The 19,743-nt window shown below is 34.8% G+C and overlaps 1 protein-coding gene across 1 annotated transcript in view; it reads right to left on the bottom strand.

Annotated features, from left to right (window-relative positions):
* The window catches only part of TNS3 (tensin 3), a 199,947-nt gene that overhangs the window by 81,996 nt on the left and 98,208 nt on the right, over positions 1 to 19,743 (bottom strand). Inside the window, exons 12-15 of the mRNA XM_044676470.1 lie at positions 17,477 to 17,488; positions 7,689 to 7,846; positions 5,529 to 5,655; positions 5,338 to 5,412 (exon numbers count right to left, since the gene is read on the bottom strand). Coding sequence (XP_044532405.1) covers positions 5,338 to 5,412; positions 5,529 to 5,655; positions 7,689 to 7,846; positions 17,477 to 17,488 — 372 coding nt within the window. The remainder of the gene's footprint in view (positions 1 to 5,337; positions 5,413 to 5,528; positions 5,656 to 7,688; positions 7,847 to 17,476; positions 17,489 to 19,743) is intronic.

Below are 19,743 nucleotides of genomic sequence, written 5' to 3'. Positions count from 1 at the left end.
GTGTGTGTGTGTGTGTGTGTGTGTGTGTGTATATAATATTTAAATATTATAGATATATCTATATAATATAGGTATATGTATATTATATATGTGTGTGTGCATATAGCGGTGGGGTGAGGGGGGAAGAGGGGAGAAGGAGAGAGAGAGACTGAGGGGATGGGGGGAGAGAGAAGGAAGATAGCCATAAAAGCAGGGCATACCAGTGGGAGAAGACACAATTCGAATCAACTCTAAAGGTACAAAGGAATACAATCTGAGGGGACACCAGAAAGGAAGGGGATGTGAAATGCTAACAAAAAGACATACCTGGCTAACTATTCAAGAGATTTTATAAAGCTTTTTTCTCCCACCCTTTCCACTTACTAATATGTGACTTGCTGAGCCAAGTGGTCCCAAATCCTGTCAAGAAGTCTTTGGCCCTAAAACTTTGACCTCCATCTTAAATTCATGAATCCTATATTGCAATCTATACCAATGGTCATGAGAGATCCTATTATTGGAGACAGTCCAGGAAGATATAAATAGAATAGCAAATGTCAGAGAAACTACATTATAAATGGTGGTAGCAAGGTATGTTAATATGACTAACATCATAGTTCAGCTACATTGTGGGTTCAAGAGGTTTCTAAATATTGCTCCTATTTATAAGGAAAAGCCCTATTTTTCATGAGTAAATATGCTCTGAATTACAAATTATTAATTTTCAAACCCAGTTTTGAAAGCCATCCTTTTCATGATTTGGAGACTTCTCTTACTTAAGCCCGAGATTCAGAAGGCTAGAAAAACTTAAAATATGTTTTTTAAGACCACAACCACACTCTAAGACAGTTGCAAAGTGTAATAGTACAAAGAAGATACTGAATGGGATATTATAGCAATTCCTTTAGAGGTTAGGGGTAAATTTGAATCCAGTTAAAGTGACTTGTTTCCTTAATCCTCCAAAGCTGAATAAATCTCTTTGTTATTTGTATATGCAGGTATAAACATATCTGTAGATAAAGGGAAGAAATATCTAGCTTTTTTGAAAAGCAAATTCTAACTGATTAAACAGAGCAACACCATGAAGTATGTTTACTAAGGGTTTATTTCCCTTATATCTATTCAAGAGTTTATAAAATTAAGGGTATGTGATTTGTACAAAATAGTTTCAGGGGGGTCATTGTGAAGCAGCAGAGAACAAATGGGGAAAAGCATTAATTTTGGCATCTGCAAAGTTGAGTTCTAGTTTCTATCTCTGGATTGTCACTGAAATCTGTCATTTAATCTCATCTTTAAAATGGGGATAATATTACTTACAGTGCCTACTTCTTCACTTTGCTGTTAGCAAAGTGCTTTGTAAACCTTAAAATCCTACAGAAAGATGTCTCTCTCTTCCTCCCTTCCTTCAGAATGAAATTTCTACCCCTCCAATGCACAATAAGATCGGAAAAAACACTGTTTTGTACAGACGAAAGGACAAGACATACTTCAAAAATTGTACATTCTGAACAGATATCACTTATGCTTAAACTAAAACCAAAAATAACTCCCATTTCTTATCCAAGAGGAAGTTGCTGCCTGAATTTTTCTCTGCTGGAATCTTGGGACCTAATTCCTTATCTTTGTCTCATATGATATGATACCCTGGTGTTTCTAAGCAAAAATAAAATAATAATAGAAAAATATATCAGAAAGGGGAACTGGATCATCTAAATAGATACATTTCTTAAATTAAAAAAAAATACTTTCAAATCTAAGAATCAATTTATTCTTGGTCAGCAATAGGAAAGAGCTAATAAATAAGACTTTGGGCAGATAGGTGGCACAAGTGACAGTCTTAAATTCAAAGCTTGCCTCAGATACTTAGATGTGTGATCCCGGGCAAGGCATTTAATTCTGCCTCAGTTCCTCATCTGTAAAATGAACTGGAGAAGGAAATGGCAAACCACTCCAGTACATCTGCCAAGAAAACCCAAATGAATTTGTGAGGAATCTGGCATAACTGAACAACAATAAAAACAAAACTTTACTAGAATAAGTGTTAAAGATTGATATTTTTGTGAGCCAAAAAGATTTTTTCTTTCTCTTATAATTTTGTTTTTTAATCTGGACCTAAGATTTCCTTGGCTTGGGGACTTTGAAGTAAAGAAATTCCCTCTATCAATTTAAAATAGCAGTTGTTTTGCAATTTAGTTTGTTTACTGAAAGATTATATGCTGCCTTGCCCAGGGCACTGAGAAGGTAAGAACTCAGCCAGGACTTTCTGACTGCAAGACTGAATTACCATTTATTAAGGGACATTAACTCTCTTCACCAAAAGAGAAGCAAAGCAATTCATAGCAAGGATTTAAAGCCTTTAAATGTTTTCCAGTGAAATGGTAAATGATGAAAAGAGGCTTTTTCAGCAATCTATTAGACTCACTTTTAGAAACTCAACATAATAAGAGTTTCTTTTTTATTCCCATTTAAAAATAAAGTTCCATTATAATGGCTGTCATAACAATGGGTTGTATATGTCAAAGCTATATCAGTGTACTCTGACAGAGGGCTCAAATAGAAGTCTTTTGTTAATCTGGCCTGAAGCAACTCTCTATAACAAGTAAGCTTCACCAAAAAATGTTTCCTCTTCCTTCTATTCACTTAAACAATTACTTGATAACAAAAGGACCAGATAGAAAGCTACTTTTTCTTAAGACTTGGTATGATGAGAATTAAGAACTCCCAGTTCTTTTTTCCCCCCAGGCATCTAGAAACAATCAATCTTAAACTTTCCTGAATCTATCACTCTGGCTCACCATTCTCTTCTCTCTTGAATACCACATTTTGGCACAGACATAACCCAGTGCAGCAAGTAGCCCCCATCATTCATGCTAAATGATTCTTCCCTCCTTCCCTTCCCACTACTAATTTGATTGCCACCAACCTAATCCAAGGAACAAGGACAATTTTCAGGACAAATATAAAGAGATGGCTGGATTCCTTAAAAACTGGTTGTCTATATATTGTGTATATAATACAAGAGAAACAGGAATTTAAGATGTGATAGCTCTCAAAATGTGGAAAAATCCCGAACCTAAGGCTACAGTGATGGCTGACTACTCCTGTAAACACAGTAAAACCTTCCTCTGGCACAACATAAATATGATCCCTCGCAATAATTTCAGCTCCTCTTTCTATATCTTAATGACTTAATAATTCAATCCAGTCTTTTCCCTACTGCACTTCCTCCCCATTCAACTAATGTCACTGCAGAAAAAGAAGGACATGTAGGCCTAGGGGTTATTTTGCATTTTTATTTATTTCATAGATTTTCACAACAAAAAATATACATTTACATAATCTTGTGGCCTTTCTTCTGGTAATGAACCTATCCATTCTTTCTAGGCTTTGTGGCAACTTTTATATAATATGGAAGAGGACAGGAAAGGGTGAAAAATCTTCATACAAAAAGGCATAAAAAGATGTCAGTGAATAGAAAGCCAGGTCTAGACAAGAGAAGTCCTTGGTTCAAATCTTGCCTCAGATATTACAGATGTGAGCCTGGGAAATCACTTTAACCCCAATTGTTGAACTCTTACTACTCTTTTGCCTTGGAATCAATCCTTGGTATAGATTCATAGAATGAAGGTAAGGATTTTTTAAAAAGAGCATAAAAAGAGATAATCTGTATTAAGCATTTTGCAAACGTTGTATATAAACAAATGTTAACTGTTATTATTAAGATGTGCAGCCTCTTACTTGACTCATTCTTTAAGCCTTTACAATGTGGTAAAACCAATCAGAAAATACACTTTTCTGGCAAAGCTTCTGAAAACCCTGAGGCATCAGTGTGGGGCCTTTAAGAGTATATAACAATCAGAGCAGAGTATTTTGTTTCAAAGTAATCAAAGGATGAAAGGATATTATCCTATATGACTTCCATTAAAGCACTCACTATATACTGGCACTGTGCTAAGTTCTTTACAAATATTTTACAAAGTTTCAGATTCAGTTTTTAAGCCAAATGTCAAAATGATCTCTTTCTAATATAATTACATTTGAATTTTTATTTGAAAAAGTAAACTACCATTCAACTTGAACACTCCTATTTTTCAACGGGAAAGTCTCCAAAACTTTGGAATATTTCCCAAATCCAAAATTGCCCTCAAAGTTTATAAAGATTTCCAAGTACTGAAGACATTCTAAATTTTATCACAGGCAAGAATACAGAATGATAGAATTTTATGATTCAACCTTCTATGTCAAGCTTTTTATAACAATAACAAACATGTTCATCTACCTTCAGAATGAATACTTTAAATATTCATTTTTTTATTCATTTCTGGATAAGTATATATTTGGCAAGTTCATCCTTATGTTGAGCCAAAATATGCTTCCTTAGAAATTCATGTTGTGTCCTATTAAGTCTACACACTTTTCTACATATTACTTTTATTATACATAAGAAGTTAAATAATTTGGTATCATTAAGCTACAGGTCTTAGGTCTACAAGTCTTAGGTTTCATATCTTATGAGATATAAGGAAAATATTATATATAGTACAGCAGCTGAAAAGTTCTAATATGGAAGAAAAAATCAGAAAAGTATCAATAAATGACAAGACTATTAGAACATTAGACTCAGACAATCAACAATCATGGGAAACTTCCAGAAAGTTTACAAAGACTGGATGAAAAATTTAATATCTTAGAACAGTCTATTATTCAATTCCAGATTTATCTCCTTATCTTCTATACACCTCAAATATTAATATATTATTGTTACTATCTCACATAAAAATCTAAATTTAAGTGAATAAATCATTGTTTGGTTTGCGAAACCAAGATTTTTACATAATTACACCATAAGTCCTATATTTACTCAAATCTGAAAAGCCTGAGAAATCTAATTCCAAAGAGAAACAAATCATTTTTGAACATAGTAGAAAAAAATATTGATCAAAACTTGTGTCAAAACAATTGTTATTAAAAAATAACCAAGGTCAGTGAAGAATGATCCTATTTTTGGTTTGCGTGAAACTAAATTTTCCTATTTTTACCGAGGCTGGAAATGCAGCAGCCACTTCTAGACTAGATCTCACTGCTCATTTGCAAGGAAGCTTGTCCTGTTCCATTTCTAATGGGAGTTGGTTGACCCCCTTTCGCAGACTGGGGATCCCTTGTTTGGGACACAACCTAGTGGCACAGGATTTAGGGAAGACAACTGATAGGTTGAGCCTCAAATTCTTGTGCTTAAACTATTTACTGACTTCAGTCTACTCAGTAACAGAGATTATAGGCATGTACTATCATACCTAGAAAATGAATGACCTTCTAAGACAAAACCAAATCATTTTAAGGAATAGCTAAAGTTCTTACCATATCCTGGTTTGTACAAATTGGTTGGGCCACGCTCTGATGGACTGATCTGAGAATAATGTGGAGGAGTTTTCACTGAAAAAGAAAGAACAATAAATGGCTTTTATAATTCTGCTCTTCAAAAATTAAAAAAAAAAAACCCAACATGTCTAAGACCAAGTGACTGTTAATATTAATAGAGGTTTTCTTACCATATGGTGTCTCAGGAGACACAGGAAAAGCTGGAGTAGGAGACACAATTTCATTCCCATTTTTGGTTGGTGAGAATATTCCACCATCAATCACATCAAGTTCTTGAGGATAACTGGCTACCATTGTCTACAACAAGATTGATACGGGCAGAAAAGTAAAGTGAGGTTTAATGGACAAAAGACATTGGCTTCCTTACTAAATTCAAATGAAGGTTAGGGGGTCTAGAATCCAATTCCAGATATATGGCTTTAGAAGTTAATTTGAGAAACAGCCATCTTTATAAGCAAGGCCATATACAAACTCCTATGGATGGAAATCAAAGCAAGCAAGTCACTTGCTAGCTCCCAAGAAACTTATATCCAATAGGGGAAGAAAAACATGTAGAGAGCAAGAGCTGGAGAGGGAGGGGTGTCTTGGTTTAGAGCTCTCTGGGAAATAGCATGAGTGAATAAATAAATCAATGAAAGTAATTCATTAAATCCTTAAATTTATCTAGCATTGTGCTAGGAACTGGGAATAAAAATACAAAAGCAAAGAGAGTTCCTGCCCCACAATTAACTTATATTTTAAGCAAGGAAACAATAAATAAAGGCAATGATAGCCAGGAAAGGGCACTTTGTCCAGGAGGACAACTGGAAAAGTGAGTAGAACCTTGAAGGAAGTGGACTGACATAGCTCTTTTGGAAATAATAACACAATTTTTGATCACGGTTCCTGGTTCCAGGACTATAATAGATGAGGGAGGAGAAGCAAAGAGTATATAGGGTATATAGATGGCTATGAAGCAAATCTCCTGAGAGAAAATTAATTTGATGAACTCTCCTCTCTCTTTTCTAGTGCTTGGGTTATGGTTCAGAACCATTCTGAGTGATTTAGAGTAATATGGACAGGAAAAAATGGTAGAGAAATAAGGAGAAATATATTGATTATATATAAAGGAATTAACACAATTAGAAGATTAAAAGCACATAAACTGTGTATATCACCAAGATGTGCATGCTGAATTGATCTGTAAGCCGTTGAAGATATTACATATAGAATATGTAAAATGGCTAAGAAGTCATGATTATGTCGCATCAGGGCTAGGTATATCTTTGATAAGAATATAAAAAGCAAGGTTGTACAATGGCTAGAGCACCTGGCCCAGAGTTGGGAAGAACTGAGTTCAAATTCTACTCAGGAATTTAGTAGGTTTGTGGTCTTAGGAAAATCACTTAAATTCTGTTTGTCTCAGTTTACTCACCTGTAAAATAGGAATAATAATAGCACCTCTCAAAATTATTCTGAGGATTAAGGTCTATATACACAGGTGAGTATATGTGTGTGTATTAAGTGTCAGTGCTTACCAAAGTGTCTGGCATATAGTAGGTGCTATATAAATATTCGTTTTCTTCCAGATAAACAAATCTTCTCCCATTACCCATTTGAGAGATTATAAGAGTTATGTGATAAGTTGGCTGAAAAAGAAGTCATGTCAAACCAAATCCTCTATCTCAAAAAATCGTAAGAAATGTGTCAAATAAATTAAATAACAATAACAAAAAGATATAAAACTATTTAATCACAAGAAAATTCTCATAGGAAAATCAGAAGAAAGACTAAAAAAATATATTAACGCTAGAAAGATGTGCCAATATAATGAATACTATGGAATAAGAAACGTAATACAAAAAAAAACAGAAGAGAGGAGTAATTAAAGAATAATAAAAAGACACATTAAAAATAATAATGGAACATCCATAATTGTTTCCAGTGGGCTGTAGAAAATGAATTAAAAAAACCTCAAAAAACAAATTGAGATGGAAATTAAGTGATAACAGTTCAAAAAAATTAAAAATGTTATAAAAAAGATAGTTGAAAAATGATAATTTCTATAATATGGTACTATTTCAGAAATAGAGACAAGAATATTGAAACCCAAAAAATGAAGATATGGAAAAAAGAATATTGGAAAAAATAGTATTAGATGTTATTGTTTCTTACATAGTCAAAATTCAAGTGAAACTTATAGAAGGGATATAAACATAGGGTGGAATTTAAATCTTTTAGGATAGCCCATTTAACTACAGAAGTGTACATATAAGAATGAACCTGAACTGGATTAGATGTTTTGAAATCTTTTGAGGAATGGTGTAGTAAAAATACCAAGTTATATCTACCTCTTTCGTTTCCCCTGATGTAATAAAGGATCCCAAAGTTGGAACTGGATCCAAAGTAGAAGCTTTTACCCATCCACATCCAGTATATGATGGCTGCCCCGCACTGTTGTCATACTGGCCAAGGCTTAATTTCCTGATTCTCCCTCCAGATGGATCATCTCCTAGGTTATGAGAAAGAAAATTAATGCAAAATAAATATAACTGTTCAGTGGAATCTTTCATTATTTTACCCTAAAAAGTTCCTCATTAAAAATAACTCTTTTTTTGATATTTCCTGTCTAATCTTTATAAAATTAGTTGTACAAAAATGTAGCAAATATATGGAACCAATTTTATAACATTTTACTTTAACACTTTATTGGAATCATGGTTCCATCATCTTTAGAAATAAATGAGAATAAAAAAATGTGCACAAGTAAGTCTACATGCTTTGTGACATAAGGCTAAACAAATATCAATCAAAATATTTAACAACTACTATGCGTATTTCATACTGCTAGAATCCTCACATAAACTTATCATGAATCAATCAAAAAGTTTATTGAAGAAATGGTCTACCCATAGCATCCTGCTATGCTCCACTCAGAAACAGAATTCTTAGAAATTATAATTATAAATTTTACATTTTATATATAAATTACATATAAATAAAATACATATACATAATTATATAAATCTAAATTTAAATTATAAATTTAATATAAATCTAAAAATCATTAATTTAGGCCAGAAGGCTGTTAGTAGAGATGCCATAGTGGATAGAGTGCTGGGTCTAGAGTCAAGAAGACTTGAGTTCAAATCTGACTGTGTGACTAGACGGCAATCAAGATGGGTATCCAGTACAGATGAAAAAAGAGACATTGGGACATCACAAGGGACAATGCAGAAGGACCATACAAAAGAACTGAACTGTATACAACACCTATGTGATTTGGACAAGTTCACCACAGAAGCCATTCAACCAGTCCGCTTTGGTTGTGGTTGTTGTCCAGTTAGTCAGTTGTATTCAGATTCTTGGTGACCCTGTGGACCATATCATTCCAATACTGCCCATGGTGTTTTCTTGGCAAATATACTGGCATGGTTTAAGGCAAAGAGAAGTTAAGTGATATGCCCAGGGTCACACAGTTAGTAAGTGTTTGAGGTCATGTTTGATTTTAGATTTTCCTGGCCCCGGACCCAGAATTCTATCCACTGTGCCACTAGCTGCCCCATACTTTGGTTTCATTTATAAAAAGGAGATAATAATAACTACCTCAAAGAATTGTGAGGATCAAAAAGATAATATTTCTAAAGTGCTTTCCAAATCTTAAAGGACCACATAAATGCTATTTATTAGCTATATAAAAATAATGATAATAACTTATTTTGTAAAGTAGCTTATAGCTTATCAAGATAATTTTCCCAAGACAGACCTAGAAAGTAAGGTTAAAAGATCAGAGACAGCACTGGAAAGGAAATCACATTCAACACACTCACACACACACACATACAATATTTAGAGAAAGGTAATGCTAAAAGATACCATGAGAGATCAGAAAAATCAGGATACAAACTCAAGAGCCTCCTACTCTGGCTACCTGGGGGACACTGGTAGTGATTAGCATGGCTAAGTTACAAATATGGAAACTGAGACTATGGGGTAACATTGACTTGGTTATGGCAATCAAGCAAGAAAATCTGGAAATGAGGAGAGTCGAATTAAGGTCTCTCGTTTGACTAAAGCACAATATATCTTAATACAATTAAGAGCATTGGGTCACACAATCTTTTTCAGTCCTATGACTCATCACAGTTGTCAAATTCTGTTATATCTACTTGAGTTTTAATTACTAAAATAATTTAAAAATTTGAACAAACCTCGCCTTACTATTTTAATGTCTAGAAATACTTTTTTAAAATACAATCACAACTTTTGTTGCTTAAATTAAGACAAAACTTAGAAATTTCTCAAATAAATTGGGGCCTGACACATAAAACCTGGACTTTATCTCCTACCTTAGTAGGAGTTTAGATCCATCAAAGTTTAGAACATCTTTAACAAGTGATATTTAGGAAATGGCTAAATGTCTGGGTAATGGGCTAAGCACTAACTAGCTGGAAGAGAATTATCCCAGAGCACAGGGTGGAAGGCAAAAGTTTACATTCTAACATTAAGATAACATGAACATAAATAAAGCAAGGAGAGATTTCTCTAAATAGAAGGGGGTGGGAGTGAGGGTGGGAAGGAAGAAAGAACATTTTCCTGTGTTGTTTTCTGTTTGTTGGTAAAAGGAATGATAATGTATTCTTGGGTCCTTCTACAAGTGAGAGGCCAGAACAGGATTTCTAGGAGGAAATAAAGCAGAAAAAGCAGCCAACAGAGCCAGAACTATACTAAGCCATGGAAGAAAATGGGGACAGGATAATCAGACAACAAATAAATTCAAGGTATGAGGCAAAGTGGCAAAAATCTTAGTGTAGCGATTAAGGAAAAGGATTCATGTATGCTAAAAATATTTATATCAGCATTTATTGTTGGTGGTGGTAGTGAAGGTATTGAAGCAAGGGGGTTCTCTTAGATTGGGGAAAACTGAAAGAATGTTGGTACCTGAATGTGGCATTATATTATCATACCACAGAGAAACCTGGGAAGATTTTTATGAACTGATGCTACACAGAGCAAAATGAAGAACCATTTATTTATACAATGACAATATCATTTAAAATCAAATATCTTTGAAAGACTTAAGAACTTTGATAAGTTGATGACTAATCAATCACAGGACCTAGGACACTGATGGCAAACCATTTAGAGATGGAGTGCTGTGCCTCGCTCTCCCTATCCCCTTTCCCCCACATGAAGGAAAGAGAAAGCACTCCCATTGGGCTACCAGGTGGAGGGGTGGGAGAAGTGAGGAATGTCCTCAGTGAGTGTAGAGAGGGGGGAAGGGGAGTGGCCCCAGCACTCTGCTCCCCTCCAGCTCTGCCACCTGTGAGCTGCTCAACTCACAGCTCCAATTGTGCTGCTGGGCAGAGAAAGTGGAGGATGTGAAAAAATGTCATCAGGCATGGTAGAGAAGGGGAGGGTAGCAGCTCGGTTGGAGTCCCTTGGCCTTTCTAGTAACGAACTGCAGGGGGAGGGGAGGAGTGCCCACAGAGAGTGCTCTTCATGCCATCTTTGGCACTCATGCCATCAGTTCACCGTCACTGACCTAGGAGATGGATTATGAATGGTGTTTCTTGCCTAAAGAAATAAAATGAGACATAAATTTTCAGGCTTAGTAAATGTCTTTGCTTGACTATACCTTAAGAAGAAGGTTTGTCTGTCTGTCTGTCTGTCTGTCTGTCTGTCTGTCTGTCTTTGAGGAGAATGGGTAGGAATTGGGTGTGAATCCAAAAAGAAAGAGTGCCAATGAAAGAAAAAATATATAGAAGAGAGCAGAAGAAAGTTCAGAAGGAGGTATATTGTTAATATAATCTAATATTTATTATATTTGTAAAAAATGTATGTAATAGATATTCTAAGTTTCGTGTGAAATCACCTTTGTTCTTTATATATAAAAAGTTCTTGGTTTTCTTGATGTACATGTCAAGTTCACAATAAAAACTCTGAGTCAATTTCAGGAACCTCTGAGTCCAAGGTTCGACTATATAATATATTGTTCCTGAATTACCTACTGCCAAAGATTAAATAGTAAATGGGATCATAGATGCAGGGATATAGAATCAAGAAGTGCCCTTATATAGCAATGTAATGATTTTACAGATGAAGAACTTTAGATTTAGAGAGGCTGAAATGACTCCTCTAATGTCAGATAGGTGACTCTGAAAAACCAGGATTAACATTCATGTCTAGGTTATCTTAAAGCAAAATCATCACTCCCACTGTTCCGAGATGGTTTATTACCTGGAAAGTCAATTTTCTATCTTTGCCTATTAAAAAAAAAAGCAATGTGCATCTAGTTCACAGAACAACTTTCAAAACTCTATAAAGGCTAAGAAAACAGAGGTTCTTTCTTCAAAACAGTGTTCAGAAAATAGTCCTTCATCTCTAGTGTAAATATGATTTGGAATAATAACCAAGCTAACAGATATATGAGTGTTGAAACCCTTAGAAAGCTGTTAAAAGGCAAAAATGTTTATTGCAACATTTTGGTGTTTAGGAATCAGGATCACAGATTTAGAAATGGAAGGGAACTTACTGACCACTGAGTCCAAACCTCTTTTGCTAACATAATTTTTCAGATAAGGGACCTGAGGCTAAGTATGCCATGATAATTTTGCATCTGTATAACAGCTTATTGGTAGGAAAACAAGTGGAACATGATTAAGGGCTGATAACATCCCAAGTAGCCATAAGGATCAGAGAGATGCTGAGCAGCTTGAGTTGACAAGATTTGGTAACTAACTGAATACTTATGTCAGAAAATAAAAAGCTATGAGGATTATCCAGAAGTTGGGAAAGTGGGTAACTAGAAAGATGAAAGAAAGAAAGTCAATACTTGTTGATTCTAACTTTAAGAAGAGTTCCTTCCTCCCTACTCACATGACCACTGCCTCTGTTCAGGCTACTATCTCCTCTTGTTTATAGTACTATCCTGGTCTCCTAACTGGAATTCAAGTTTCTAGTTTCTTTCCATTCCAATTCATCCTCAACCAGCTACATAATCTTTCTAAAGCACAGGCCTGATGTTACTTGCCCTGCTTCTTACTGGTTCATTATCACAAAGAAATCTCCCACACTGGCCCAAAAAATATGAGGACAATTTGCACCCACAACATTCTGAAATTTTCTATTAAAGGTGTCTAATAAGATACCCAAAATTGAAAGCTACTAGTAAAAATTGATTAAATATGGAATTGATGAGTTCTCTTTACTCATGCAAGTAAAAGAAAGCATAAAACACCCTTAAGTATTGTAGTTATTACTACCTATTAAAAGAGTTCCCAATCTTTTTCATAGCAAGGATTTATTTTATTGAATGAATGAATAAAATATTCTATAGGTTCTCCTAGGATGGACATTAACTTTTCATTTCAAATGAATGAAATCTTCTTAGGAAGGGCAAGAAAATTTAATTTTTCATTCTATGGCATAAAAATGGCTCCCTGAATAATTGTTGGGCTTCTTTTTCTAACAAAATGTGAAGATTGCTACCTGGGAATTTTTCCAGAGATGTTATTAGATCATAGAGAATTGAAAGGGTCCTTGGAGGTCAGCTTGTCCAGTCACTTCATTTTATAGATAAGGAAACTGAGAACCAAGGAGGATAATTAACCTAACCAAGGTCACACAGCTAAGAAGTGGCATAATCAAGTCTGAACTCAGTTCCTACGACTTCAAGCTCAGTACTGTTTCCACTGCACCATAATCAAATGAACTCTGACACCATTCCTGGAAAAGTTGTATCCAATCTACTCTCCAATAACTGAACTCACCATCTTTGGCATTTTTCAAACCAAAATATCTGTCTCTAATTACTATTCTCCTATATGTGTTGTCTCTCTCCTTATCCCTTTGGAATATGTTATCTGAGGGAAGGAGCAATCTTTGCTGCTGTATTTGTATCTCCACTAATTAACATAGGTTTGGGCATATATTAAGAGCATGATAAATGTGCTTTCATTTGTTCATTTACTAATTCTAATTCTTTGAACATCTTCCACTTAACCTCTGTATGCCTAGGAGGCAGCTAGGTGGCTCAGTAGACCAAGTGTAGGGGGTGGAGTCTGAATGACCTGAGTTCAAATTCAGCCTCAAACATTTCCTAGCTGTTTGACCCAAGATAAGTCACTTAATCTCAGACTGCCTGACAAGAAGATTTACTGGAGAAGGAAATGGCAAACCACTCCAGGATCTTCTCCAAGAAAATCCCGTGGGTTCATCAAGAGTCAGATATGACTGAACAACAACAAACAACACAATGCTCTGAGAAAGATAAAGTAGAACTTAATTCCAAAATAATTGTAATAGTACTTTTGCAAAAGCAAATACCTAGAAACAAAACAGGTTCCCATCATCTGGGGAAAACCTGAACAAACTATAGTATATCAATGCAGTGGATTACCACTGTGCCATAAGAAATGAGAACTATTGTAGAAATTTAGGGTAGGAAATTGTATGAATTGAGGCAGCAACCCAAGCAAAAGCAGAAAAATATACAATGATTAAATGAAGCAAACAGTAACAATACTCTAAAGTGAAATGAACTCAAATTAATTAATTGCAATAATTGATCTTGGCCCGGAGGAACAGTTGATGAAACATTATTTTGTTCTTTTGGGTTATGAAGTGGGGAATTACAAAGTAGGAATGTTGTATTCACTGTTAAATGCAATTATTTTATTAACTATTTTCAATGGCAAGGTGTTTTGGGAAATGACATGTTAAAAAAAGATATCATTTTCAAAGGATGTGGTGTTTTTTCCCCAAATAATTACCAAAATGAGAAAACCATTAGAGTAACACAACTATTTACTTCAGGATTCATTCATTTAATCAATACACAAATTCTTTGATTAGTGACTTTGTTTTTTAACAATTTCCATTCCTAACCGTATTCTTTTCTTCCTTCCACTCAATTGATAATCAGACTGGAATTCTTAAAAAGGTCTTGAGTCCTGGCACATTGGAGGATCACATTTACTTACAACATACAAGCAACACCCAACATGTGATGCATTATCCCATCAATAATCAAGTCTTTGTTCCTCACAATGGAAATCATCAGAAAAAGGCTGATTTTGTCAATTATGGTGAATAGGAGATTCCTGTTCAGATAACCATTGAGGTTTCTTTCTATTCTGAGAGTATATCTCTGATAGCTACTAAGTATACTATTTTTGGAATTATTATTTTACAGGATAACAGAATCTTAAGCATTAGTGTGGAGGTTAGAAATTTTCTGGTCTACTCTTACTATTTTATCGCTTAGCAAATTATAACTCAGATGTGAGATGATTTTTCTAAGGACACAGGGCTGATCATTTTCACAGTTGGTATTTGAACCCAGAAATTCTGATTTTGAGTCTAATGATCTAAATATATTGTATAAAAGAAGAATTAAGACAAGGATGCTACCTTTCTACCATCATAGACACTGATGAAATTCTTAAGGAATCTTGACCTAAGAATATATCTAAGTCAATTTCCTATATACCAGAAATGATGAGGGTCAGTCATCAGTCTAGCCAAGGACACTGACAGGTAATAAAAGCCTAGATGATATTTCTTACTAACGTAAATGTAACAAAGCCCAGCAGCAATGCATCTATATTATAACACTTGTTTGTTTTATAATGATGAAGCCTGGAATTCTGACATCTGCTTATTCAACAGATCAGGGTTTTAATACAGCAGGTATTACATATATTTTGTATGTGATATCTCAACCTTTTTTTTTTTTTTTAAATCTAGAGCAGGGGTTGGCAATGTATGGCTCTTGAGCCATATCTGGCTCTTTTGAGGGCCAGATATGGCTCTTTCTGCAGGAGCCATTAAGTCAATTTTTTTTCAGGCGCTGTTATAGGAACGCACACTGTGAGCACTGTACAGCTCTCACGAAATTACATTTTAAAAAATGTGGCATTTATGGCTCTCATGGCCAAAAAGGTTGCGGACCCCTGATCTAGAGATAGGAGGAGGAAGAGGTCTCTGATGAATAAACAATAAGAATGATTAAATTTTCTGAACTAGAAGAACTGGAAATCTGAAATGAACACATTGTGGATTACTATGAGTAAGGAATTCTTGGCGGTTTTCTTCCTTGGTCATTTCAGGTACTGTCTTTTCCCTTATCTTGTTTATATACTTGTATATAGATCTTACTGTCCACTTCCCAACCATTTACATGTTTACCTTTGAAGAAAAATATTTTGTAAACTACTGGGATGTTTTCTCTATTTCCCTTGTTTGGGCGATTGTTAGTTTTCCTTCTGAAGAATAAACATAGGAACATTCCACTCTTAATGCCAAACCCAGTTGTGGGGGTAGATCATTCACCCAAATATCTGGTTATGTTCCAGATAAAAGGATATGATTCAAAATAATGGATTCTTATGCATATAGCTTTCTTTTTCACTTCTCTAAATAAATAGCTATAGATAAATATATTTGCATATATATGTGTCTATGAAACATCTTTTCATTAGATTACATAGGCTCTCCCATACACTTTTCAGTCTATATACATCTCTATTACTGTTTCTCCATCTCTGCCTTTCATACACATACAAACATATATTACTAAGTCTACATAATATATTACATACTCTTCGCTCTTCAGATTATATATACATATGCCAGTCACACACACAATTTATTCCTCTAATGATATAATAGTAAATTCAAAGGGTCAAATAATCCAAGATCTAGGACTGGAAGGTACCTTGCCAACCAACTAATCTAATCCTCTCATTATACAGATGAAGAAACTGAATCCTAGGGAGATTAGGTTCCTTGCTTAAACTCAATGTGCTAGGAAGGACATTCTGATCAAGAATCTAATTTTATGACATAGTTGATCTGGTTATCTGGCTTCTGCTTTAAAGTCTTAAATGAGGGAAAATTTAGCAGTTAAGTAGAGTCAAAGTTAAATGAATCAGATCTCTATATTGAGTTAGAAAATCATAAATTAATATTATTGATGTTGTATTATGTTTTTATTTATTTTGTTAGACATTTCAGTGACATTTAATCAATTTCGGGAGTCTAGCTATCTCACAGCCTATAGACTGAAATTATCTTTCCTTCTTCCAAAGTTCCAAAGTACTCTGTGCCTTTCTTAAGCATTTGTGGTCATTTTATATTGCAGTAATGTATTAAAAAAATGCATTGTTTAGCTTCCTCTACTAAACTAGAAGTCCTTTGGGGTTGAAGAAAGACATGCAGGAAGTCAGAAGTCCAACTTTTTCCTCTTCTGTCTTCTTTCCAGACCCTTATAGAGAAATCAACAATGGATGAAGCTTATTGTATATCTATCTGATATATTCTAACCTTTTCCATTAAGATTCTTTGTTTTGTTGGCAAAAAAATCAATAAATAAACCCAAAGAACACTAGCATTCTATTTTGCAGCACCATAAACTCTATCATGCGAAACTTATTTTAGTTGATGGTAGGAGGCTGACTTCAGAGGGAACTGACCCTTGAAGGGAACAGCTAGATCTATGAGTTAAGGGAATAGGAAACAAAGACTTTGGAAGAACAAATACCTATCACATCAAGAAGTTAGAATTAAGAGATCCTGAGACTCAAGATACTCTTGTAAGAGAGGCAGAGGTAATGGAAAAAGTCCTTTGCCTGAAGAGAAATTCTCTACATTAATACATCTCAGGAATACTTTCTAAAGATAAGATAAAGTTATCACAAAACTTGGTGTACTATGAAAAGAATACTCAATTCCAGAGTCCTGGTTCAAGTTCTGACTGCCTCAAATATGATGTGTAATGTTTGACAAATCATTTTTGTAACTCAATTTTCCCCATCTGTAAAACAATATGGATAGAATGAATGATAAACTAAGGGCCCTCTAAAGTCAAACATTCCATGGATTGATGTGTCTGTAGAATTTGTTTTATCCCTTATGGGTTGTGGATAAAGGAAAATGTGACCATAGACAAAGTAGGATGGGAGGACACCAAGTGCAGAAAGATTAAACTAAGGCTTTATAATAAGACATTTAAAAAAATTAAATCAGAACAAGCTTCAATAAATTAAATTAAACTCCTCCCTATATTCTAAACAGCTAAAAAAACATTTAAAATCAACTGACAATTTATTTTAATTACTTTATTAAGTGACCAAACCCAGGCTAGATCCTTAAGAAATGGAACAAATGAGAACATATCACTTAACTTAATAAAGGGGGAAAAATGTGTTTTTGAGAGGCCTACTCAGGCTACTTAGAAAATAGTGTAAAAGTAATAAAAAAAAAAAGTTGGACCTTGGGAGATAAGGTAACAAAGCAGCTCTTTGTAGTCTCCTAAAAGCACCTGTAGGTGGCTCCAAGTGGTTGAATGATGAAATAAATTAGCCTATTAACAATATACAGTTTCCCTGGTCTAAGGCAAATGTTTATTCATGAAAGACAATGAAGGTAAAAAAACAATAAACAAACCAACTTTCTATTGGCCAGCTGTATGAAAAACCTACAATGGTCTGTCTTAGTAGCTCTCCATAAATACTGTTTCTTAAGTTATGTGCTAATCATTCAGAATGCCAGATAATACCAAAATAATTTAATTTTGATTTTGAACTAAAGTTCAGGGATTTTGAAAACAATTTACCTTCATCAAAACCAATTTTATTTCAGGTAGCATGTTGCATTCCCTGAGGTCAAACTCATTACCAGAGAAAGAGTAGGGGTGGGAAAAGGGGCTCTAGAGGTTCCTGGAAGATGTAATTAAAATTTACTTAGCTATGTACAGATAACTGCCAGATAAGAACAATGGTAAACAGATAATGAGCAGCTGTGATACTAACTTCCTCATTAAGACTTAAAGTAATGGTATCAAATGGTAATCTTTCAGATACCAGCTTCATTTGTAGTGAAGCTTGTTGTCTGTAGGAAGTTGAGTAATGAAGGTTGCCAGGTGGTAGAATGGATTGAGCATTAGCCCTGAAGACCAGAATTCAGGTTCAGCTTTAGACAGTTAGCATGGATAGATCACTTAACTTCTCTGCCTCAGTTTCCTCATCTGAAAATGAGGATAACAATAGTATATACCTCCTAGGGTTGTTGTGAGGATAAAATTAATATTTCTGGTGTAAGTGCTTGATATTACAGTAGCTATGTAGTGAAAGGAACACTAGACATTGAGTCAAACTTAATTTTAAATCCCTGAAGGTTTGTTCACTTTCTATCTTTTTGATCATGAATAACTTACTTACCTTGACCTCTTTGGTCCTCAGAGGTTTCCTCATGCAAAATGAGTTCAATTGGGCAATTTCTAAGGCTCATTCTGAATTTAAATTCTATGAAAAAATGTAATAATAATTTGTGCTTGTCCTTAAACTTTAAAATTTGAATTAATATCCTAGTTAAGTGGTTCAGAAAACTCCCTCACATTCTTGCCTAACTGAAATAACAAATAAATAATCATTAACAACTGCTTCATAGTTGGCTCAGAGTGTCCTGGATTTTGCTCATAAATACAAATATCTTAAGAAATATCATGGAAAGACAATTGGGCTAACCTATAGCACATCTAAGTTCTAAACTGCATTATCGGTTAATTGTTTGCACTTGCCATTTGGGGAATATGGGTCTAACCAATGCGGGTTTACAGGGATTCTTTGATACCTTCTCACTTAAGAGTCTGAACAGCACCTGTTGGAGTGCATTCAAGTTTCTCTCCTCAAAAAAGAGGTTTGTAAAGACTATATGATGACCCCCCCCCAAGCTGCAAACAGAGAAGCCCAGAAAGGTCAACATGAACAATTTCTCTCATATACAGAAGGATCTTATATTGTAAACCCCAAGGAAAATGGTGACTAGGAGAGAAGAGAAAAAAATATACTAATCCCAAGTTGTGGCAGATGTGCCCAAACTCCAAAAGTTCTATAAAACAATGTTAGGTCAACACTAGACTCTCTTAAGTTGTCCTCCTGCCTTACTGAGTCCTCACTGTAACTAGGCAAACTTGTTATATGCCTTCCTCATTAATTCAGTATCCCACCCATCACAGGCCTTGCCAAAACTTTTCATTTTTGTGGAGACTTTCATGGCACCCCTCCCATCCCCTTTCTCAATTGGGTATCTTGCCTAATACTTTAGGGAGAAAGACAAAGAAAGACACATACAGACAATTCACTAAAAGTTTTCTCCCCTAACTCAGATGTCTTACCCTCCTCTCTTTTCCTTCAATACTGTCTTATGAAAAAGTAGGTCTTCTCATCAAGGAAAACTCCTATATTTCTTAATCCTGTACCACCCTATAGATTTCTATTTCTCTCTCTCTCTCTCTCTCTCTCTCTCTCTCTCTCTCTCTCTCTCTCTGTCTCTCTCTCTCTGTCTCTCTCTCTCTCTCTGTCTCTCTCTCTCTGTCTCTCTCTCTCTCTCTCTCTCTCTCTC

Source organism: Gracilinanus agilis, chromosome 1, assembly GCF_016433145.1.
Source record: "Gracilinanus agilis isolate LMUSP501 chromosome 1, AgileGrace, whole genome shotgun sequence".
In the NCBI taxonomy this organism is placed as follows: Eukaryota; Metazoa; Chordata; class Mammalia; order Didelphimorphia; family Didelphidae; genus Gracilinanus; species Gracilinanus agilis.
This window is presented reverse-complemented; position numbering and strand designations above follow the sequence as displayed.